Here is a 25,972-nt window from a genome sequence, read left to right as displayed (position 1 = left end):
CTCTCATCTCCGGAATCAGCCTAGTGAATTGTCTCTGTACCCCCTCCAAAGTTAGATGAATACAATGCTAAGTAGGTGTTTTAATACATTCTAGTAAATATCAACCATGTCTTCAATAGTAGATACTGTATATTTGCAGACAAGAATACTTCAGTGGAAGCTCTCATGCATCAATCATACAGAATGCTTTGGCATGTGCTATGCGAGCTGTTGGCAGAAAACCAACTCGAAATGGAATAAAACATGCTCATATGTTTTATATTTGTGTGTATGTAGTATATATAATAAAATATCGTTGGTAATTTTAGTTCCGACGACAGTTAAATTACTACTTATTAGTTATTGCTAGCTGCTATTCACTATTTATTAAAACTAAGGTTGTGATAAACCTAGGATCTCCCCTTTGTGGTAGGGGAATAACAGGGTTCCGAGCTTTTAAACACTGTATCAAAAATTCAGCCACCATAAAGTTATGGCCGGCAAGGTTCAGGCATATGTTAGCAATTGAGAACACAAAGATGGAGTTTGTAGCTAGCAGGAATCCACTGACTAAAAGTTTCAAATCAAGAAAAACAAGTTTTGAAGCTTTTGAACTAGGAATGCTTCAATATTGTTCTACTAGTTAAATGACTTTATGTAGCAACGGTTACATGCAGTCAATACTGTAATGGGAACTTGTGTTTGTTTAGTCCATTGGTGATTCTAAACATACATAATCAATAAATTAGATAATGGGACTGGCTGAGTAGAACAAAAGTTTTTCATTGAAGTATGAATCCATTTAGAGTTTTCTTTCATAGAATTTAACTGGCAAATTCTGGTAACATTTTGGGTGTCAGCCTTGGCTCAGTAGTAACACTCTTGCCTCTGAGTCAGATGGTTGTGGATTCAAGCTCCGCTCCAGAGACTTGAGCACATAATGTAGGCTAACACTTTAGTGTAATACTGAGGGAGTGCTCCACTGTTGGAGGTGCCATCTTTTGGATGAGATTTTAAACCAAGACCCAAACTGCACTGGATATAAAAGAACCCATGGCACTATTCAATCTAGAGGAATTGTCCCGGAGTCCTGGCCATTTATCTATCAACTACCATCACTAAAACAGATTTTCTCGTCATTAATCTCATTGCTGTTTGTGGGACTTATCTGTTTGCAAATTGGTTGCTGAGTTTCCCTACATTACAACAGTGACTGCACTTCAAAAGTGAAGCGCTTTGGGACATCCTGAGGCCGTGAAGTGCTATTTAAATGGAAGTTCATTCTTTCTTTAAAAAACTAATAAAAGACTGTTAAAGTTTTGTTTCTCCATATTTAATGATGATCTATAGCTGCTTTTGTTTCATGTTAGTTTGGTTATTGGCAGTTTTTCTTTTGCTGCTCTGGCTCATTATGTTATACAGATCCTACTTGATTTCATCTGGGCTATCCATATTTAAATTTTGCAAGTGCATTTTAATACAGCAGTTATATAACATTATAGCTGTGATATAGGAATGCATTACTGTCTGTTATGTTTCCACTGTCCTATTTCCACACAGAAATAAAAGGACTTCTACTAGTGCATACATTTTTTTTCATTTTTCACAACTTCTGTCATCACAATCTTGCACCAGCTTCTGACTGTAGCATTTATTTAAGCTAAAATAAATAGTGTCAAAGTGACACTTTGGTATATGTTTAATCAGCAGGTATTTTATTAACATAGAATAGAATTGGCTAAATAATTGATACCGGTTCACACCATGGAAAAGGTGGAGTAATCTAACTAATAGTGTTAATAAATTTGCTAAAAGGACTGAGCAGATAACACTTTGAGGTGTTAGCTTTATGCTGTTATAATGGCAAAAGCCTTTTTTAACACTTTGTCAACAAGAGCAGCCCAAGTGAAACTGGAGGTTTATATGGGTTCACATATTACTGTAACTGAAAGAGAGCTGATGCTTGTGCTTTTGTATATCTTAGGATACATGTACTTACCACATAGAAAAATAACTTTCTATCACAGCTTTGAAATCATTTTGTTGCTGAATGTAAAATATGGTTTGTAGAATTTTAAATCAGTGGTCTTAATTGTGACATTGCCATATTACGACTTATAAGTGTGAGGGAGTTGATTTGTCCCCTAATGATGAAGACAAGCCTAGGATCAGCTATCTATCTGCTGTGGTATTATTGAATCGCCAGATCTGGACAAGGCTGAGATTATTGCCCCGCGGGCAGGTCAGTTCACTGACTAACAGTTTGTGACAGTGATATGTGTGTAGAGTCAGAAATGACTCAGCCTTCCAAGCCATACAGTGATGTTTAAATGCCTTGCAGCTTGGCTAATTACTGGGAACAACCTAATTTACAGAATCATGTATTAAGCAGCTTGAACACGTTTTGGTAACCTGCAGTGCTTTGGTGGGGGGTGGGGGTGAACAAAACAAAAGGGACACAGAGTTGGGTTTTATCGAAGCATTCGTAATCCTGCTTTTGTGTAGTTAAGCAAGATGCTGCATATGCTTGAATTATTTTATGTATCTACAAAAGTGGTGGTGGTGTAAATCACTCAATCAAAAATCAATGTTTATATTCAACATGAATGCCTGTTTGAGGAATTCCATTTTATTGCACTTCTACATTTAAATATTTTCTTGGATGCTAGATTTGTGCTTATATAATTTTACATTTGAATTATGTAACTTTGTTGAATATGAACTTCTGTTTTCTGAGAGAGGTCAATTTGTAACAATTCTAAGAGAAAATTTAGGATCTAAACTTTCAACACTACTTAGTTCACTCTATTTAAGTCAATTAAGGATACTATCTCCTAGTAATATTTTTTCACCCCTCTTTCTGTTCTGAAGCTGATGATTCCTACTGGGGTGCAGATCCACAATTACTGTCAGCCCTCCAGTACCTTGCCCATGTGGCTTTTCTTTAAATGTGTGCTTAGTGAATGGGTATCAGCAAGCTGCTCAGTTGTGCCTGGGGAAGTGGAACATGGGCAAAATCAGACCTCAGCCCAGCCCAGCCCAGTCCAGTTCTTGTTACCTTCACAAATATACTTTCCAGCTAGGGCTACTGGAATGGAAACACTGGCATGACTAATGACGATAAAGCTTTAGGATGAATTGTAGTGTCCCACATTGCCCAGCTGAGAGCAGATGCCTCAATACAGATCAGAGATCAAACCTGGGATCTTTTTGGTCCGTATGGGTTAGTGCCATGATCTTTTTTTCTGCAGTCAATATTCTGTGAATTATTGGTGATTATACCACAATGAGATCAAACTTAAAAATTGCTTGTGGACTGGAGTGTCACAGTGGCATTGAACTACTTAAAGGGATAGTACTAATTGTGAAATATCTTGAAAGAAAATGCAATGATTCAATTAATGTAATATTGCATCACTACAGATTTATTTTTAACCAACAAAAAATTGTATTGCAACAGTTTCAATGATGTGGCATTTAAGTTTTTGGAGAAAGGTACAGTATTTGAAGGGGTCAACCTTCAAAAATGAGTGAAGATCCATTGAAAATTGCATATTCATCTGCACAAGTAATGAGACTGCCAGTAACATGTAAAACTTTTTTGTGAATTTTTATGCTTAACAAGTTGCTAGAGCTGGAAAATGGCACATTTATTATTTTGGGCACTCGATGTTCGCATCAAGAATTTCTAGGCTAGGCATTGCAGAATAAATCTCCCTGTTATGTGCCCAACAAATGGGGCCTCAGCCTTCAACTCGGAAGAGTGTGATATTTTTCCATTTGCCATACAAACCAACCAGATTGCCAATTAGTGCCTTTTTGGAATTGGATTCAGACTGTTAAACTTCTTTTCATGAAGGATCCTTATAGCATAGGCTCGATTTGAATCCAGGTTTGAGATGCAGTGTTTACCCCAATGCCACCTCCAATCCCCTACCTGCAGTATTTAGCAACAGCATCTGTGATATAACTGGTACAAGACAACAATGGGAACTTAATGTACATATATGCAGAATAAATGTGGAAGAACAAATCTACCCTTCAGAATCCACACGTCCAAATGGTAGCTAGGTTATGCTACTGTTGGAAAGTAATCTTAAATCACAAGTTTTAAAATTTATCAACTTACTCTTATTGCAACTGTTCAGTGTTCATTTCAGACTAAGCTTGCAATTCAGGGAGGCACTGAAACACACAGACCTAAAATAGTAGAATTTGAGAGCAATAATCTGAACAGTGATCTAATATTTGGATTAGACTTGTATTATCGGGCTTGGGCATACATGGGATTGAAAAGAAATGAAGATATAAAGGGGAATGCAAAGGGTGGTAGAAGTTTGGAACTCTCCTGCAAATGGCCGTTGATGCTAGGTCAATTGTTAATTTTTAATCTGAGATTGATGGATTTCTGTAAACCAAAGGCGGGTATATGGAGTTAGATCACAAATCAGCCATGATCTAATTGAATGGCGGAATAAGCTTGAGGGGCTAAATGGCCTACTCCTGTTCCTATGTTCCTAGGAAAGACCCAAGGCTGCGCAGTGTGTTGTAGGAGGTGTATGCAAGCTTTTTGGCTTCATGGTATGCAAGCTTTTTGGCTTGATGGGTTGTTCAGATGCATGTTTTGATTTTGGACTTATCCATCAGAGTCAACCGTGTTAAGTAAAGCCTTTTCCAAACCTCCAGGCCCACACAATCCTAACAGTACAAAGAAGTGAGTAAGAAATAAGAGTACAAATAGAACTGAATTGCCTGAATTTGGCAGACTAGATTGCTGAGGTTAATGGACGGCATATGATCCAGGAGCGTAGTTTGGACACTTTAAGGAGCACTATTGGCTGGTGCATATTGGTTTTATTCAATCTAAGAATTTCCACTGGTGATTTTTTAAAATTTGTATGAGGTAAAATAAATTGTAAAATTCCTGCTTATTACATCACCCCAACAAAAATTAGTAATCATATCAGTGGTTTCCCATACATTCACTGATGATGATTTAATGTGTGATACAATAAGTTGGTCTGATTTCACAAAGAAAGAAAATAAAGACTTGCATTTATATAGTGCCTTTCACATCTTTCGGGATATCTCAAAGCGCTTTACAGCCAATGAAGTACTTTTTGAAGTGTTGTCATTGCTGTAATGTAGGAATTGTAATGTTGCAATTAAGGTTTTATTGTGAAGATTGTCTTTGTAGTGACAGACTGACCTGTTATTAAATAGTAAAAACAACTAAAATTGTTACTATTTATATATTCCTTTAATGGTACCTACAGTGTCAGATTAATCAAATATCTGTATCAGATAAATCCCATTATATGGATGTCTATGAAATATGAACAGACAAGAGCTTTTTGAAAAGCCAATGTACAATGTATAGTGCATGACATGTTGTTGAAGCAGAAATTCTTCAGAGCTTGATGGTTCTTAAAATTCTGAGCTGTTCATGGCTTGCAGTCATGTCTGATCTTGAAGGATTCCATGCCAGATTACATTTTAAATTATACATTTGATCCTTATCTGGAAAGGTATTCCATGTACTTTTGAAACTTGTTTTCTCTGCATAACATTTGTATTTAGATTAAAGTTTAAATTAGTTTTGCACTGATTTCTCTGCTAAAACAACTAAAATTTAATTTAAACCCAATGGATAATAAATACAAATGAGCAGATTTCCAGCTTAAATTGCTAGATATCTCAAAACAGTTGATAGATTCGAAGTGGTGGATAAACCCTCTGGAACTAATTAATATTTCTAATGTTTAACCTAACTGTTATTAATGGGGTGCTTACCTAAACTGCCAGTAAGTTAAATTACTTGAATTACTTGGCAAACTAGTAAACAAAGCTCATTTCCAAAATCAAGGAGGGGGAAAGAGGGTGACTTTTATGTTATATTTCTACAAAACATCTTGATGGAGCTAGAGATAATGGTAACAGGATAGATGTCACACAATTTTGATCTAGTAATCATTTGTAACACAGAACAGATTGGGGATGTTGAACTGGGCTACTGGTGAGCAAGTCAGAATTATTCTATAGCCTAATTTTGGCAATCCTAGTTCAGCAAATGGCACTGGGCTCTGCTTTTGAACTTCTGCATATATGGGACAGAATTCCAGCCAATGATGCTGTCTGCTGGCATTCGAGATTTTTGTTGTACAGTTGAGTAGGTGATTGGTAATGGATTTATTTGATTGATGTGTTGCAAAAGTGTCTTAATATGCTGTGGTTTCTGTGAACTTGGATATGATGAGGGAAAAAAGGTAGAGATGAGCACTTTCATTACTTCCAGCAGATAAACATGCTGTTTTTGCACTCCATTTGAATTTAACAGTGGTCGTTACTGAGAGATAATTGGATTAGACGAACTAGGCTAACTGTCCATGAGACGATGCTTTGAGAACTGGAACACATATGCTGGCGGGGCTGGAGGCATTTCATGCATTTGAAGGCGATGTTTAACTTTCTTGTGCCTGATCTTCATTTCGCTGATTGGATTGCTATACTTCAATGGAACGTTTGGTACTTGATATTTGTTTTTCAATTCAGCGTTGTTAATGGATGTGTGTCATTTGAATGCCCGCCTTGAGCGGGAAGGAGTCCTATACTGAAAGCAGATTAGATTATCTTTAATCAGTTGTGAGTGGCCAAACATTTGGCAGATGGAGTATAATGTGGGAAAATGTGAGGTTATCCACTTTGTCAGAAAAAATAAAAAAACTAATTATTATTTAAATGGAGAGAGATTACAAAATGCTACAGTACAGAGGGATCTGGGGGTCCTTGTGCATGAAACACAAAATATCAGTCTGCAGGTACAGCAAGTAATCAGGAAGGCAAATGGAATGTTGGCCTTTATTGCAAGGGGGATGGAGTATAAAAGCAAAGAGGTCCTGCTACAACTGTACAGGGTATTGCTGAGACCACATCTAGAGTACTGCGTACAGTTTTGGTCTCCTTAAAGGAAGGATATACTTGCATTGGAGGCAGTTCAGAGAAGGTTGACGAGGTTGACTTATGAAGAAAGGTTGAGCAGGTTGGGCTTATACTCATTTGAGTTCAGAAGAATGAGAAGTTATCTTGAAACATATAAGATACTGAGGGAGCTCGACAAGGTAGATGCAGAGAAGATGTTTCCACTCGTGGAGGAAATCTAGAACTCGGGGGTATAGTTTAAGAATAAGGGATGGCCCATTTAGAACTGAGATGAGGAAAAATTTCTTCTCTGAGGGTTGTAAATCTGTGAATTCTCTGCCCCAGAGAGCTGTGGGGGCTGGGTCATTGAATATATTTAAGGTGGAGATAGACAGATCTTTGAGCGATAAGGGAGTGAAGGGTTATGGGGAGTGGGCAGGGAAGTGGAGCTGAGCCCAAGATCAGATCAGCCATGATCTTATTAAATGGCGGAGCAGGCTCGAGGGGCCAAATGGCCGACTCCTGCTCCTATTTCTTATGTTATTATGTACAGTTTTGGTCTCCTTACCTGAGGAAGGATATACTTGCTTCAGAGAAATGCAACAAAGGTTCACCAGACCGATTCCTAGGATGAGGGGATTGTCCTGTGAGGAGAGATTGAGTAGACGAGGCCTATATTGCTTAGAAGAATGAGAGGTGAACTCATTTAAACTTAAATTTTTTACAGGGCTTGACAGGGTAGATGCAGGAAGGATATTTCCCTGACTCGGGAGTCAAGAACTAGGGGTCACAGTCTGAGTAAGAGGTCAGCCATTTCGGACTGAGGTGAGGAGAAATTTCTTCACTGAACTGGTTGTGAATCTTTGGAATTCTCTACCCCAGAGAGCTGCGGATGCTCAGTCGTTGAGTATATTCAAGACAGAGATCGATAGATTTTTGGGGATACTAAGGAAATCAAGGGATATGGGAATAGTGCAGGAAGGTGGAGTTGAGGTAAAAGATCAGCCATGATCTTATTGAATGGCAGAGCAGGCTCGAAGGGCTGAATGGCCTACTCCTGCTCCTGTTCCTTATGTAATTCAGTTAAGTTTCTATTATAACCCTAGGTTTGAATTATAGCTTTTAATTTACTACTACATTTATGTTGGCTTGCATAACTGTGGTGTATTTGCATTGCTTTGGTTTTTGGGAAGGGTATGGTGGTAAAGGAGAGTAAAATATCTTTCCTGCTGTTGCATGATTAGAGTACAGACCTAGTGCTAGCAAAATAGATGCAACATTCCCCAAGGTTTTAGGTGATGCTGCTGATTATTATGGAACTTTTAGCTAGAATAATTTGTGCTAGTTTATATAATTGCTGGTTTGTAAACTATGTAACATATATCATTGCACTGCACATTTTGCAATTCAAATCAAAACACTTCCAACTTTCTTTTAAATGTAATTTTTTGTTGGTGTTAACCCAGGCTCTCCCCCATCCCCCGGCCCCGTCCTGAACCTGTTTCTTTTGGTATTCTCACTGTTTTTTCCTTTATGCCTCCACCAAGCTCATCTTGTCCATGAGACCCACAACGTACTTACGTGATCCCATTCCCACTAAATTGCTGATCACCCAACTTGCCTCCCTGGCCCCATGCAAACTAACATTATAAATAGTTCCCTTTCCTCTGGTACTGTCTGCCTCCCTTTCAAAAACATTATTACAACTTCTTGACTCCTTTCTCCTTGCTAACTACTGCCCCATCTCCAGCCTACCTTTCCTCTCCAAAGTCGTTGAATCCATGTCCATGTTTCCCACAGCTCCATATTTGAATCTCCAGTCTGGTTTCTGTCCCCGTCATAGCCCTAGCTACCTAGCTAGTGTCACAAATGATATCCTCTTTAACTGAGATTGTGGTGTATTATCCCTTCTTGTCCTCCCAGATTTTCCTGCAGCCTTTGATATGGTCCGCCATACCATCCTCCTTCAATGCCTCTCCTCCATTGTACAGCTTGGCCGCACAGCCTTTGCTTGGTTCCACTTTTACCTATTTACTCACAACTAGAACATCTCCAGTGATGGCTTTTCTTCCCATCCCCGCATTGTGGACTCTGGAATCCTCCAAACATCTATCTTTCATTCCCTCCTCTTCCTCATTCACATGCTGAGTCTTGGTGACATCATCCGCGCACATGTACACTGATAACTTCGAGTGCTATCTCTCCATACCTCTGTGTCGTCAGACTGCTTGTCTACATCCAGTATTGGATCAGTTGCAATTTCCTCCAGTTAAGCATTGGGAAGACCAATGTAATTGTCTTCAATCCTCTCACAAACTCTGTGCCCTTGCCACCAATTGCATCCCCCTCTCAGCCTCCGTCTTAGGCTGAACTAAACTATTCGCAATCTCGATGCCTTATTCGACCCTAAGCTGAACTTCTGATCCCATATTCTCTCCACCATGTAGACTGCCTACTTCCACCTCTAACATCACCCGACTCTGCTCATTACCTCAGCCTATATTACACTGAAACCCTCGCCCATGCCTTTGTCACCTCTGAACACGATGATTACATTGCTTCCCTGGCTAGATCCCATCGTCCATAAACGTCAGCTCCCATCCTATCCCATACTAAGTTCTGCTCATCATCTCTGTCCTTGCTGACCTAGATTATTGTCAGATGTACATCTAATAATATATTATCATGTTCTCTGGATGTTGCAAAGTGCTTTACAGACACTATTACTTTTGAAATGTAGTCATTGTTGTTATGCAGCCAATTTGCGTATGACATGGCACCACAAAAACAGCAAATTAATGAATTACCAGATAATTAACCTTAGGTGTTGACTGAAGAAGCATGTTGGCCACTGGGAAAACTCCCTACTTTTTTATTGAATAGTGACACATGATCTTTTATGTGCACCTGAACAGGTGAGCAGGATCTTGGTTTAATGTCTGATCTAAAAGATGTCACTACTGTCAATGCAACACTGTTTCAACATTACATCAAGATCTAGGTTATGGTCTCAGTGCCTGCATTGAGGCCCACAACGTACTGACTTAGAAATTAGAGTGCTAACACCCGAGGTAAGCTAACACTAGTGTAGTTGTTTTTAAACTGTAAGCATCAACATATATCTGATGTTAGCCGATTACTGAACAGCCTACAGACCAGACTATCTTCTTCCACGTGAAGGAGGAAGAGAAAAGTTGTCATGGAGATTTGAAACCGAGGATGTGGAATCTAATTATAATGACAGATTGCTGTACATAGTTTAAGGTGATTTATTTCTGATATGAAGACAGTAGGTCCACACCTACCTTCTGGCAGACTTGGACGCAAGAGCTGAATGCCAGAGAACAAGAGAGAGTTGTTGCCCTTGACATCAAGGAAAAATTCGACCAAGTATGTCACCAATGAGCCCGAGCAAAATTGTGGTCAGTGTGGATCAAAGGGAAAACCCTCCAGTGGCAGGAGTCGTACCTGACACAAAGAAAGATGATTTAGCTTGTTGAGGGGGCCATTCATTGCAGCCTTGAGATATCACTGCAGGAGTTGCTGAAAGAAGCATCCTTGGCCCAGTCATCTTCACATGCTTCATTAATGATCTTCCATCCATCATAAGGTCAGGAGTGATGACAATTCCAGTATTCATCTTCATTCATAACTCTCCCTCTCATGAAGCAACCCATGTCACCCTACAGCAGGACCTGGATAACATTCAGTCTTGGACTGACTATGTTGCACAATCCATCCTTGTCTTCTGGACCGTTTTGCAGCGTTTGACACGGTTGACCACACTATCTCTCCCCAACGTGTCTTCTCCATTGTCCAGCTCAGTAGGACTGCCCTTGTTTAGTTGCACTCTTACCTATCCAATCATATCCAGAGAATCTCCAGCAATGGCTTCTCTTCCCAACCTTGCACCATTATCTCCGGAGTCCCCCAAGAATCTATCCTTAGCCTCCATGTCTTACTCATCTACATGCTTCCCTTTGTGACATAATTTGAAGAGATGGGGTCATCTTCTACATGAACACTGATGACTCTCGGCTTTACCTGTCCAGACTTGGACTACCTGTGTCAACCTCTCCACTGCTTCTGTGTTGTCAACTGCTTGTTTGACATCCAGTCGCAACTTCCTCCAATTGAGAGAACCAAATGCATCATCTTCAGCACCTGCCACAAACCCTGTACTCTTGTCACAAATTCTATTCCCCCTTCCGGGCCACTGTCTTAGAGTGAACCAGACTGTTCACAAACTGTGTTTTATTCAACTTTTAGTTGAGCTTCAAGCTCCATATCCTCTCTGTCACAATGACTGCCTACTTCCATCTTTAGTAACTGCCCACCTTCATCTCTGCCTCAGCCCATCTGCTGCTGAAACTCTCATCCATGCATGAGTCACCTCCAGACTCAACTATTTCAAAGCTTTCCTGGTTGGCCTCCTATCCTCCACCCTCTAAAGTTAAGCTCATTCAAAATTGTACTGCGCATATCCTATCCTGCTCCAAGACTTGCTCACCCAACATCCTATCCTTGATGACTTATATTGCCCATCTTAAAATTCTCATCCGTATGTTTAAATCCCTTTATGGCCTTGCACCTCCATATCTCTAACATCCAACCCTACAACTCAGACTCCCCTAGAGCTCTGTGTTCCTCTGACTAGTCTCTTCTTCCACATTGTCCCATCATTGCCAGTTGTGCTCTCACTGTTCTAGGCCTTATGCTTGGAATTCTCTCCCTAAACCTCTGCCTTTCTTCCTTTAAGAACCTCCTTAAAACATACTTCTTCGACCAATCTCTTTTGGCTTGACATCTATTTTTGTCTATGCTTCAGTGAAGCACATTTGGATAAGGTTCTATATAAATGCAAGTTATTAAGTGGCAGGTAACACTTTTGCTACATGAGTATCAAGTAATGATCAAGCGCAAACCCAGCCATGTTCCCCTGACCTTCAGCAGAACCACCATCTTCTACATCAACATCTTGGGAGTCACAATTGATCAGAAGCTTAACTGGACTGGCCATATGAACACATAGCAGCAAGGGCAGAGCAGAAACTGAATACTCTCTGATCCCTAAAAGTCTCTCCACCAACTACATGGCTCACGTCAGCAATGTGATGGAATACTCACCACTCAAGGGGATGGTTGCAGCTGCAACAGCACTCAAGAATCTCAACATCATCCAGGACAGAGCAGTACACTTAGTCACTTGACTCTATATCCATTCCATCCACCACTGGCACATTGTGGCTGCAGTCTTTATGATCTATCGGATACACTTCATCAATTCAACAAGATTAATTCAATAGGATCTCACTCTCCTGCGACGACTACCACCAAGAAGGACAAGAAGCAGCAAGATAGGGGTAACACTTTCACCTCGGGTGAGCTCCCCTTCAAGTCTCACTGACTTGGACATATCGCTATTCCTTCATTGTTGCTGGACCACTCTTCTGGAGCTCCCTGCCTAACATCATGCACTGAGCTCCATCATTGCAAGGACTGCAGGAATTCAAGTTCCAATACCACATTCTCGGACAACTAGGAATAGTTAATAAATGTGGCCTTGCCAGCAGCACATTGAAAACAAAGGACGTTAAGACTGAGAATGCATCTTTGACATCAAAATTCTGGCCAAATTATTCTTTGTAATTAATCTTGCTTATCCATTTTATTCTCAATACATTTTTAAAAATTGATTAAAAAAATAAACAATGGAATACATTTAAATAAAACACAAAGGAGTACTTCTGATATTCTGCAGAGCCCAATGTTGTGATCTGTGCCAACTCAGAGCTGGAGTGGCAGCTGTGCCTTCTGCCCCGCCTGTAGCCTGAACTGTTTCAATGGCAGTTGGTGATACAGGGACAGATGTGTTCGACTCATTGCATCTATCAGTTTAGCAGCACCAGACAGCACTGATATAAATTAGTGTATTTTTCAAAAAAATAAATTGGAATAGCTCCTTTTAGAACTCCCTTTCTTACATCATTATTGTAAAAATCAACTTTTTAAATGAGAGTTGGGAGAAGGGCGAGTTGCTATTCAGATTCATATTGTTCTGAAGTCATATTTTGTGTTCAGCAAGGTGAAGGATGTTTGTATTGGTGATTTTAAACTTTTTTCTACTTGGGATACCTAGTTAGCAGCAAGCATTCACTAATTAACTGTAGCATGGTCAGATCAAGAGCAAACCTCCCTTTGCTCTCCTGAATCTCTCCAATCTTAATTTAAGATGAACACTTCATAATGCATTAGTATTCCATTTCTATGTATGGTGTACCTAAAAGTGAAGTTGTCCATATTTCGACACAAATTGGCAGTTAAATACTGAGACTCATTTCATGTAGCTAGCAAAGAGGAGAGTTTCATTTATTCAACCTGTGCTGGATTGAGACCCAGATCCCAAAGGTGAAAAACAATGGGCCTTAACTTGGTGGCCTTACTGCCCACTGCCGCTGGCTGCCGACGAGTTTTCTGGGCGGTCTCCCCTCGGTGCCATTTTCATGGACGTCTCCCACTGGAGGGAAGGGAGGACCGCTGACGGCTGCTGGCGAGCAAGTCGCGTAAGTGACCTCCCGCCCGCCGAGCTGCCATATTGGTGTGGGCGGGAGTCGGTTGCAGCAGGGTGAAGGGCTGCTACGTGAAGGCAGGTCTAACTGTCAAAAAAAGGTTAGTAAACTTCTGTTATTTATTTCTTTTTCAGCGAATCAGGGGCATGGGCTCCCCTGAAGGTGTTCAACTGTTTTTTTTTGTGTTTTAATTTTTATTCTTATGTGTTTCTCCGCCCCCCCTCCCCCCCCACCTCCCTGGGCCCGACTCAATCCTCAGCCACTTTGGCGAGGATCGCATTTGCCGCCGAGATTGGGAGCTCCTGCCCGCTGCCGCTAGATTTAGGGCGTAAGTCGGGATTTTGCCGTCGGGCGGTACTGGCAGATTTTTAGAGGAATCTTCCTGCCAAAGTACCGCCCGGTCTCTCGGCGGTACTTGGGCGGGCCTTGGTTTTCACCAAGTTCAGGCTCATTGTGTTAACCCATTTCATCATCCAATCCCTACTGCTTTGAAATTGTAGTGAATTAATGTGTTCCTTAATAAAGATGCTCATCATTGTTAGAACTCCCATCTGCTGAGTTCTTGATCTTTTTTTCAAGGTGTTGACAAGGAAAGACAGGAGTTAGAAAAATCATATTTATTATTGTGTCACTCTTGTGCATCGTCTAGTGTTAACTGGAGGTGGACAAAGTAGTAGGTTGCCTATTTGCCATGTCAACTGGGAAATGGGAAATGTCACTTGGGAAGGGAAATTCAAGGGGGAGAGGGAAATTGGATTTAAGAAAAATATTGTTTTGAGTGTCTGGATACTGTGGACTGCAGAAACTGCTGATGAAAATAATTGTTCAGCAGTCCTCTTCCTGGTTTGATGAGTAAAGCACATCAGAGATAGGCAGTCATATTTATGGTGGGACCATGACAGTTTTCCCAGTCTGGGCTTTCAGCTGGTATTAAAATTGGCTTTTAACTTTTTGCTCCTACGTCCAAAATAAACAATGGGAATCAAGAAAAAGAGAAACATTATAAGTAAAATGTAAAAAAATTCTTGTTAGGAATTATAAAGTAAATTAGATTAAGTAGAAAAAAAGTGAAATGTTAGTTCAAAAAGATAGCCATATAAAGGGTAAGAGGGGGGGAATGGAGTTGTGTTGGTTCCCTTCCAAGCCAAGGAACAGCAAACAGTGGAAAGCAGGGTACAGAATTTGAAAATTAAAAGTATTGGAGTCCAAGAGAAAGAGGGGCTTACCTGTTTTATAGCACAGGAGATGTTGGAAACTGTAGTCACTGCTGTTCGGAGACTGAATCGGATTTCCGATTAGAAGGTGTTTTCAAATCGTGCCACAATTTCCTGTTTGTAAATCCCTTTCCTCTACTGCGGTAGACTGAGGAGAAATGGATGGAGAATGATAGAATTGTACAGCACAGAAGGAGGCCGCTTGACCTATCGGGTCTGTGCCGACTCTTTCGAAGTGCAATCCAGTTAGTCCCACTCTCCCCTTTTTCCATATCCCTGCAATTTCAAATATTTATACAATTCCCCTTTGAAGGCAACTATTGAATCTGTATCCACCACCCCATCAGGCAGTGCATTCCAAATCCTAACCACTCGATGCGTAAAAAGGTTTTTCCTCATGCTGGTTCTTTTGCCAATCACTTTAAATCTGTGCCCTCTCGTTATTACCCCTTCAGCCATTGGAAACAGTTTGGGGGCAAAATTCAGGTTTTTTCCGCCTCCCATTAACGGAGCACAAATGTCTTTTTTCCCGGGCGTGGCGCCGCTAACAGCCCCTGTGAAATTCCGCGGGAGTTTGGTGACGGTAACTGGTAACGCTTTGTTCTGCTGTGCCGGTCATCACCGTGCGCAGCGACCTGTTTTTGCCCCGAAGTGAAAATTCAGTAGCATCCCGTGAAGCTGCGCTGGGCAATGCCAGCAATAGCTTCAGGGGGCGCGTACCGCTCGCGGAGCAAAATTTAATGGGGAGGTGGAGATTTTTTTTAAATGGCTGACTTACTGTTTCTCCCCCAGAGTCGGCAGCTTGGCCCTCACCTTTAATGAAGTCTATTACCATCTTCCTCACTGCTTACTACACTTCCAAGTTTTGTGTCATCTGCAGATTTCAAAATTGTGTCCTATACCCCCAAGTTCAAGTCATTTATGTATATCAAAAAACAGCAGTGGTCCGAGTACTGTACCTTGGGGAATGCCACTGTATACCTCTCTCCAGTCCGAAAAACAGCCATTCACCACAACTTTCTGTTTTCTATCCCTTAGCCAATTTTGTATCCATGCTATTACTGCCCCTTTTATCTCATGGGCTTCAGTTTTGCTAACAAGCCCAGTGTGTGGTACTTTATCAACTGCCTTTTCAAAGTCCATATACACATCAACTGCTCTGCCCTCATCCACCCTCTCTGTTACCTCATCAATAAACTCAATCAAGTTCGTCAAACATGATTTGCCTTTAACAAATCCATGCTGGGTCTCCTTTGTTAGTCTATGCTTGTCCAAGTGTTGTTAATTTTCTTATTATTGTTTCTGAAAGCTTCCCCACCACTGATGTTAAACTGACTGGCCTGTAATTGCCAGGTTTATCCTTCTCCCCTTTTTTGAACAAGAGTGTAACATTTGCAATCCTCCAGTGCTTTGGCACCACCCCTGTATCTAAGGAGGATGGGAAGATTGTGGTCAGCACCTCCACAATTTCTACCCGTACTACCCTCAGCAATCTAGAATGCATCCTTTCCGGACCAGGTGACTTTAATTACTGCCAGCCTCCTGCTTATCTATTTATCTTAGGCGTTGTCTATCAGAGGGACACACACAAACATTGTTGCATTCTGGGAGTCCTCTGCTTGGTTGAGCCTCTTCACTTGGAAGGTCCCAAGTATACAGTGGGACCTTGGGAAAAGAGCAGAACGAAAGCCTGCGGCTTCAGAAAGGCAAGCGTGAGATGGGAGATGTCAGACGTTGATGTTTCATGTTTTTTCCCCAGAATTATTTTCAATGTATGTATTATGTTATAAATGTTATGTATATAGCAAGATTAAATTAATTAATATTTAGGAATGCATGGATAATCAGACAGCCAATGTGAATTTCTTAAAGGCAAGTTATGTTTAAAAATGTATAATAAAGAAGTCGCCAATTGGACGGATAAAGCGAATGCACTACATATAGTGTGTATGGATTTTTAGAATGCATTTGGTAAATCGCCTTATAGGATGATACCAGGAATGAGCAACTATAGTTATGAGGAAGGACTTGAGACACTAGAGAAGAAAAGGCTACGGGGAGATTTAGAATAGATTTTTGAAACTTTGAAGGGTTAAGATCAATTTAAAATTGTCACAGTGAACAGAGAAGTTATAAATTTCTTTACGCAGAGAATTCTTAAAGCATGGAATGCTTTGGTACAGGAAGTAGTTGAAGCAGAGAGACCGTTGCATCTCTTCAGGGAAAAGTAGATAAAGATTTGAAGCTGACGAAGATACAGGGCTATGGGGGGAGAACAGATAAGTGCTATTAGTTTTAAATTGCTCGAGCAAAAAGCCGGCACAGACATGATGGACCGAATAGTCACGTTCTGCGCTTTAAACCTTTTTGGTTCTAAATTCAGCTACATGGAAAACTAAGATAGTAGCTGGAAAAAAATGGGCTGACTATGTTTGCTACTGATACCAAGTTAGTACCGTTTGGGAAAAAAATTGAGAACTTGAATTGTTTGGTTTTTTGGAGGTCCTCATTCCTTTTAGTGGTAATTTTCCTGATCTGTATTTGATCATATTGGTTTGGTTAACATAACAGATAATGATTAGTTGAGCAAATCAGAAAAGTCTGACACTTGATTTTTTTTTTGTGCTATAAACAGATTTAATCTGTCACCCTGCACATTTAACGTGTGATGCAGTGTATACAGGTAGATGTTTGACGTTTACTTTGTGTTACAGTACTTGAACTGAAAAAGAACAGAACCAGTTGGCCCAGAGAGATGGATCTTTTTCTGCTTTTGCTGGTCTAATTCATGATAATTTGAAATCAAATTTAAATGGCATCCTTAGGTTTAGTGAACACCATTGAATTTTATGATGAAAGTGGTGAGGAGTGCAGCTTTCATGCAACAATGCTGGCAGCACTTTGCACAGCATGAAAATCACCCTTGCAATGTAAAAAAAGCCTAATTTATGTTTGTTTAAAGTAGAACTGAAAATTCATAACATTGTATTTGAGATGTATATTTGTGACAAATGAATTTTTAATAATAAATACATCAAAATAGGTGAAGTGAGCTTCATTGTTTGAATGGCCCATAAGACATCTTGTATATTTTGTTCACAGCTATATCTAGGGAATGTGGGTGAATTTTCTCAAGCTGCAGCTCAGGCTGTTACCTGTAAAGTGCTCCCACATCCCTCATCTAGTTGTCTTTTAGCTTGTAACCGCAGAAGCTGAAGGAAGTTGTTGTTTGCTACAGTACAGATTAATCATGCTAGTCCAGTGGTGTTTACATTCACACCATTGTTTGAACCACACAGGTAATTGCCTGATCAGACTTTGACAGTTGTGACAGGGTAACATTATGCTGCTTTCTTTGTGAGCATTCAACCAGGAGTTTATTAAGGAGATCAGATACCCATTTTTACCTTATTTATGTGCCATTGGTGGTATTATGTGTTCACAAAAATGCAGTTGCTACCTATAATATTTATGTACCCTATTGAGAGAATGATGGCAGTTTCTTAACATAATGTAAAAAAAATAGTTTTTCTTCTGGTTTCAGCTTTTAAGTAATTTGTGTTAGTGGTACAAAATAAGTTGCTTTTCGAAATATGCTTTCTTTATATAAAATACTATCCAGGTGTTCAAGTGAGGTTATTAATTAAACTTTAGTACAAAATGAAATGCTTAAGTATACTTGTAGTAAAGGTCTAATTTAAATTTTAAGTTGAAGTCTTGATACTAAATATAAAATCTGGTTTAAAATTTGAGTATGCCAGAGTACCTACCCCAAGATATATCAGCTGTGGCAATATAAAAATTAACCATCTAAGCAGGTAATTAAATTAGTTTGTCTTAATAAAACTACTGCTTGCTTGGAAAATGTTTGTCATCAGTCTCTTTTGTGCTTTTTAGGGCCCACCAACTGATGCCCCAGCTGTGGATACAGCAGAACAGGTTTACATATCTTCACTTGCTCTGTTGAAGGTAAGTGTAGGTTTGTTGGCTCTTTGATCATGTTAATTATGTATTATAGTTGAGAATGTAATGACACAAGGCAAGTAAAATATAATCTATTTGACATCCCATCTCCTTTAATACTATATCTAGGCCACCATATTAATGTTTTTGTCTTTTTAAGAAAATGTTTTGGCTCCATTTTGTATTTTAAGTGCTTAGCTTTCCATTTAAAATGCATAACTGCATGTTGTTTGCCTTTATAATAGAGCATAATGAACTTAAATGATATAAAGCAAATCAAAATATGCAAAAACTAAACTGAAGGAAAAACAAACTTGTTAAGTTGTGATGACTTATTATAACATGGTAGTATTTCACACATTATAAAGAACGTTATTTTCTCTTTCTGGGGTGAAAAACAGAGAGATGTATGTTTTTTTTGATATGTGTTTTGGTCATGTGCAGATGTTGAAACATGGACGGGCTGGCGTTCCAATGGAAGTGATGGGCCTGATGCTGGGTGAATTTGTTGATGACTATACTGTTCGTGTTATTGATGTATTTGCTATGCCTCAGTCAGGCACGGTGAGCTGTGTTTTTATTTTTTTGTGCCTGAAAACAAATTTACTTTAATAGAATTTTTCTATTCTTGATTTTGTACCAAGTTTAGATTGTAACAATTGTTTTTCAAAGTTAAACAATTTGTTTATTTTTTTCTTTTCACAGGGTGTAAGTGTTGAAGCAGTTGACCCTGTTTTTCAAGCCAAAATGCTGGACATGTTGAAGCAGACAGGCAGGTAGGACATAAAATATCCTTAATATGGTAAAGTAAGGTCACCAGAAATTCATATCAGAACATCCTTTACTTCATTGACAATTTCATTTATGCAATTGAATTATTTTTATTTGCAATTATTGTATAAATATTACAAATTATTTAAATTCCTGAAGTTGATTGCTATTTTATTTTGTATCTCTTTGCAGTTTCATTTCATACCTATCAACAGTTGTCATATGCTTGTTCAAATACCTTCACTGTGAAAAAAGCTTAACAATTAATGTTAACAAAAGGCTCAGCAGCGCTGCAGAATAGTGTCAATTGCTTCTTGACTGAGTTCCTGGTCCCACTGCTGCTTTAATTGATATTTGAAGGGTGGATATTTACTCTCAAGTGCTGAAAGGGTAAAAACTGGCTCAGGGAAGGTGTGGTAACAGGGTGAAAAATTGAAAGCATGATCTACCACCGCTAATGCACATTCTTTTAATGATAGCGCTCGTATGACACACTTTCTTCACTTCCACACCATCATAAATGTATGTTGAACGAGTTCCCAATTTTCCTACTTTATAGTATATCATACTTGTGTTGAGCTTCATTTATATTTTTTTTGATTTCCTAGCTCAAAGTAGTATTTTGCCTTTTATTTTCAAAATAAAAACACTTAGCCATTTGCTCTGCTTTAGGCCTGAAATGGTTGTTGGCTGGTACCATAGTCACCCTGGCTTTGGATGCTGGCTTTCAGGAGTTGACATCAACACTCAGCAGAGCTTTGAAGCCCTGTCGGAGCGAGCTGTTGCCGTAGTAGTGGATCCTATTCAGAGCGTAAAGGGGAAGGTATGGTCTGATTCTTCGTAAATCTGTTATTTATGTGACATTAAATCTCTTGATCATCAAATACACACAATTAATACTAATTCTTTAAAGTACTGAAAACCTTCTCGCATTCAATATATACACCAGTTTTTCTTAAGAAGAATGTTGGTTAAATGTTTGAAGTAGAATTAGGCATGAGCTGAGCCATATGTTAACTAATGATTTTCCTTAAACTTTTGCAACACAAATATATGTTAAATGTTTTCCCATTTTTCATATGTTACAGTATTTTTGTGCCTGAGTGATTATATTGCGAAGTTCAATTTGTAATCTTGGCTTTCATTGTCCAGAGGAGTATTTAACCGCTTTAAAAAAACACCACTTATCCATTTTATGAAAGCTATTTATAGTCCCAATTTAAAAAAAATATAGGTACAAGCCAACTTTGACCCTTTAAAATAGAATTATGAACACATGGTTAAAAATACCTCCGAAGCTCAATGTGAAGAACCTTACTTAAAAAAAATTGTTGTAGCGAAGATTGGATTTCAAAATGGTTAGCATTTCTTGTAAATTAGGAAGGCAGCCATAAATGCAGCCCATTATATCATAAATTGTTCACTATGTAGAAAAAAAAGCCATGTTTACTAGTGAGGTGAACATTAAATATTTAATGTTGATTTTTGTTGATCAAATGGCTACTGATTAGCAGGTGCAAAGCACAATTGAAAAGAATTGTTTTTGGAGCCTAATGTAAACTTAGTATAAACTGAGCAAACAGCACATATTTTTAAATAGATGGTACCCATTTAATCAAAATAAGTACATCGCGTGTACATTATATTTTATTATGCCCATTTCACTGGTCACATTCTAAAACATAAAGATTGTCTTCAGCTTTGACAATTGCAGTTTGTGAAGATTTGAGTGCCTATACAATTGACACTTCAGTGGTTTGATTGCTGAACTAATGTACTGCATTGGTTAATATTAAATAATAAAGAATTTCAATAGTGAGATATTAACTTGCTGAATGTAATAGGAATATGCAGCTGATAGAATCTGATGAATGAATTAACAATTTATTAATTCTAATTTGTATAAGAAAGTTAAATGATTTTGTGACCATTTCCAATAATCTACAAGTTACTTTAATGCACTCAGAGAAGTTAGATAATTGGAAGTGTTTAACATTGCCAGGGAGATGGTTAAATTACAGTTTGGGTTGCTATTCACCTTTGTTGTAGTCTGTTTTTGCTGTTGTGGTTCAGTTCCTTTTTTCTTATTCTCTTCTGGCCCCATATGCCATTTTCCTATTTCCTGCCTCATGACAGCAGGGAGCAGGTCTATTATCACCTTCACAGAGCTGTCTGCAAATGTGAGAGGCAATTCGATTTTGCTCTACCGCAGGGAAGGGTATATTATAAAGAGTGCAGAACATAAAGAAATTGACTAGGTGGTTTACTGACTTAAACTACTGCTGAGGTGTCTTGTTGCAGCATGTATTGCCATTCTGATGTGGAAGTTAATGAAATCGTTACCTGAAAAGACAAATCATTACTTTAATATTTGAGATAGATGTGTATATTGCATTTTGTGACTGGTTTCATAATGGTACAATAGTCATTAATCACATATTAGATGCATATATGTGAAATTTTAAAATACTGTGTGTGCAAGGTAAGTTAGGTGGTTAATACATGATTTTACTTTGAAAGGGAGCTGTGTCCTTGATATCACACTGTTAGACGATGTTAGTACCACCTGAGTCATTATCTACTAAACTAAATTACATCATGTCTTTTATCTGTGTTAATGTTATTATGTGCATTATTCATTAATGGGAGGCTTTTTTTGCTGCTTTAAAATTGGTAAAACATTTTTTGTGATGAACAAGACTTGTGCGTAACCCCAATCCCCCCCCCCCCCCCCCCCCAACATGGAAATGGGGATTGCTCACGTATACTAATATTCAGAAATATACTTTCCGAATTTGAGTTTATATTGTGCTTATTATGATGCAAAACGTTGTCAGCTGTGCAGATTGCAATTAGCCTTTCGGATTGGTTAATTGGATATTGAGCACATGTGCTTGTGGTTTTTCCAATGTGATTTTTAAAATATGCCATTCAATTATGTTAGGGCAGGGTTGATTCAGTATTTTTTTAGTTTATAGAGATTTGTCTTTCAGGGAGAAGTACATGATACACTTTAAAACAAATGTTTGATTTTTTGGGGGGAATAGTGAGGAGGGCAGGGTCCATTAGTTTGGCTTGTAACACATAAGCAGTACTGCTGGTGGAACTGATTGGCCTGGTAACATTAATATTTTGGCCATGGTACACTGCATAAGAATTGATGGAACTTTTTATACATTGAATTTATAAAGCCTGTGCAAATATAAGATGTTACACAAATTAATACTGGGTTTATGTCCAAACAAACTTTCCCCACTTCAATTTATGCATAATATACCCTGTTACAGCACCCATACAGGCCATGCAGCACCAACTCTGAATAAATTGTCAGCCTTTACCCATATGTATTATTTATTTACTTTAATACATTGAACTAAACTGTCTCATTTTATAAAATTGGTCTTTCTCACTGATTTGCCTGTTTTGATTTCATGTGTGCAACATAACTTCTTTGAACATTTAATTTATTTGTCTTTTAAAAAAAAATCTTAGTTGAATAAAACAACACCAGAATTATAACCAGTTTAGACCCTTTTATGAAGTAACATACATGAGATATGCACAGTTACCATTTGAACAGCACAGGAAGTATTCTGTGTATAAATGTTCTATTTTGATTTTAAACATGATTTTTTTATTTGATGTTTAATAAAATAATATTTTGTAAAGAATATGTGATTTTATTCTAATTATACTCCAAATTAGTGGTTTCCTTGATACTAAATTCAGTTATTTTTTTTCCTCCTGGTTTGGCAATTATATTTGATTTATGCTAATCCACACAGAAGGTACCAGGTTCAATCCCTGGTCTGCTGATCTCAGCCAGTGCAACAGTTGGGGTGCTACAATTGCCCATAGTGCTCCTTGGCTATGGAGGGGAAAAACCAGTCAGGGTTCTGGCTTCCTATTGCATTTCAATTGCCACCTGCTGGAAAGTCTGTGTATGGACGTCAGGTGAGAACATGATCAGGCTCAGCTGTGATGCCCTCCACAAATGAATAGCCTGCTGGTCTCTCTAAGCTTACGCATGAAGAATGGTCACTTAGGTGACGTACTAGATGGCAGCTGGTGACTGGAACCGTACCCAATTCTACATCACTAACCTCTTTTTGAAGTGGTAATAAGATCTCACTAGTTTATTTTAAAAGTTACAGTACAGAAAGAGGCCATTTGACTGTATACCACTGCTAGAGCTGGACCTTCAACCAGAGCTATTTATAACCTATCCCCTTATCTTTTTATATTCCTTTTCAAATATTTCTCAATTCCCTTTTGCCTCAATATCCACTTGTGATAAAGTGATCCATGTTCTAATAACTCTCTATGTGAAAACATTTCTTCCACTATCCGCTTTGTTATTTTTACTGATAATGCTAGTTTAAGCTCCCTTGTTGCAGATTCTTCAACCAATGGAAGTAATATTTCACTATTTACTCTCTCTGCGAATCTGTATTAGGCAACCCCTTAACAGTCATTGTTCTGGTGATAGAAACTGTACTTTTTTTCACTTCTGTTTCCTAAAATGTTCTCCTTCAGATTTCTTTGCATCTGCCCAGTGCTAATCTATATTCTTGAAATTTCCTGCATTCTTCCTCACAGTTGGCTATTCTCCCTAATTTGGTACCAGCAGCAATTTCAATATCATTCCTCTTGTGCTTATTTATATAAAACGAAAGCAGAAAAAAAATCTTAGTACAGATTCTTGGAGCACACCACTACCAACATCCCGCCAATCTGAAAAACACATATTTACTCCTACTGTTACCCCAGCCATCTCTATCCATGTGGCTACATTTCCCTTTGTTGTGTGGCTTAATCTTTGCAACAAGTCTTTTGCGGTACTTTAACAAATGCCTTCAGAAAATCCACCATTAAAACATCCACTGTTATCTGTACACTGATTTCTTCAAAAACATGGTTAAATTAGTCAACTGCCCTGCCCTTTACAAGTCATGCTGATTATCACTGATTAGTGTATTTCTTTTTAAATATTCACTAATTTCATTCCTTTTTATGGAGTTTAGAAGTTTACTCAATCCTAAGACTTAGTTGTTTTATTTCCTGGTTGTTTCTTTTATCCCTTTCCAGAACGGGGTGTAGCATTTGCCATCCTCAAGTCCTTTGGCACAATTACCGTTATACATAGAAAACAGGCGCAAGAGTAGGCCATTTGGCCCTTCGAGCCTGCACCACCATTCACTAAGATCATGGCTGATCATTCACCTCAGTACCCCTTTCCTGCTTTCTCTCCATACCCCTTGATCCCTTTAGCCACAAGGGCCATATCTAACTCCCTCTTGAATATATCTAATGAACTGGCATCAACAACTCTCTGCAGTAGAGAATTCCACAGGTTCACAACTCTCTGATTGAAGAAGTTTCTCCTCATCTTGGTCCTAAATGGCTTATCCCTCATCCTTAGATTGTGACCCTTGGTTCTGGAGTTCCCCAACATCGGGAACATTTGTCCTGCATCTAACCTGTCCAGTCCCGTCAGAATTTTATATGTTTCTATGAGATCCCCTCTCATCATTCTAAACTCCAGTGAATACACGCCCAGTCGATCCAGTCTCTCCTCATATGTCAGTCCAGCCATCCCGGGAATCAGTCTGGTGAACCTTCGCTGCACTCCCTCAATAGCAAGAACGTCCTTCCTCAGATTAGGAGACCAAAACTGAACACAATATTCCAGGTGAGGCCTCACCAAGGCCATGTACAACTGCAGTAAAACCTCTCTGCTCCTATACTCAAATCCCCTAGCTATGAAAGCCAACATGCCACTTGACTTCTTCACCGCCTGCTGTACCTGCATGCCAGCTTTCAAAAACTGATGTACCATGACACCCAGGTCTCGTTGCATCTCCCCTTTTCCTAATCTGCCGCCATTCAGATAATATTCTGCCTTCACGTTTTTGCCACCAAAGTGGATAACCTCACATTTATCCACATTATACTGCATCTGCCATGCATTTGCCCACTCACTTAACCTGTCCAAGTCACCCTGCAGCCTCTTAGCATCCTCCTCACAGCTCACACCGCCACCCAGCTTAGTGTCATCTGCAAACTTGGAGATATTACACTCAATTCCTTTATCTAAATCATTGATGTATATTGTAAATAGCTGGAGTCCCAGCACTGAGCTCTGCGGCACTCCACTAGTCACTGCCTGCCATTCTGAAAAGGACCCGTTTATCCCGACTCTCTGTTTCCTGTCTGTCAACCAGTTCTCTATCCATTACATTACCCCCAATACATTACCCCCAATACCATGTGCTTTAATTTTGCACACCAATCTCTTGCGTGGGATCTTGTCAAAAGCTTTTTGAATATCCAAATACACTACATCCACTGGTTCTCCCTTGTCCACTCTACTAGTTACATCCTCAAAAAATTCTAGAAGATTTATCAAGCATGATTTCCCTTTCATAAATCCATGATGACTTGGACTGATTCTTTATTTTTACTCCAGACAGGGATGTACAATTGTCACTACTTTCCAAATGCACTTCTATTTCATCTTTAATAATTGATTCCAACATTTTCCCCACTACTGATGTC

At 39.0% G+C, this 25,972-nt stretch overlaps 1 protein-coding gene across 2 annotated transcripts in view; it reads left to right on the top strand.

Moving 5' to 3' along the window:
• The window catches only part of psmd14 (proteasome 26S subunit, non-ATPase 14), a 144,310-nt gene that overhangs the window by 38,123 nt on the left and 80,215 nt on the right, over positions 1-25,972 (top strand). For both annotated transcript variants that reach the window (XM_070875540.1, XM_070875541.1), the window contains 4 exons: positions 18,578-18,649; positions 19,088-19,207; positions 19,349-19,419; positions 20,087-20,237. In XM_070875540.1, coding sequence (XP_070731641.1) covers positions 18,578-18,649; positions 19,088-19,207; positions 19,349-19,419; positions 20,087-20,237 — 414 coding nt within the window. The remainder of the gene's footprint in view (positions 1-18,577; positions 18,650-19,087; positions 19,208-19,348; positions 19,420-20,086; positions 20,238-25,972) is intronic.

This window comes from Pristiophorus japonicus, chromosome 3 (assembly GCF_044704955.1).
Source record: "Pristiophorus japonicus isolate sPriJap1 chromosome 3, sPriJap1.hap1, whole genome shotgun sequence".
In the NCBI taxonomy this organism is placed as follows: Eukaryota; Metazoa; Chordata; class Chondrichthyes; family Pristiophoridae; genus Pristiophorus; species Pristiophorus japonicus.
The sequence above is the reverse complement of the archived record's forward strand: the minus strand, read 5'-3'. Positions and strand labels throughout refer to the sequence as shown.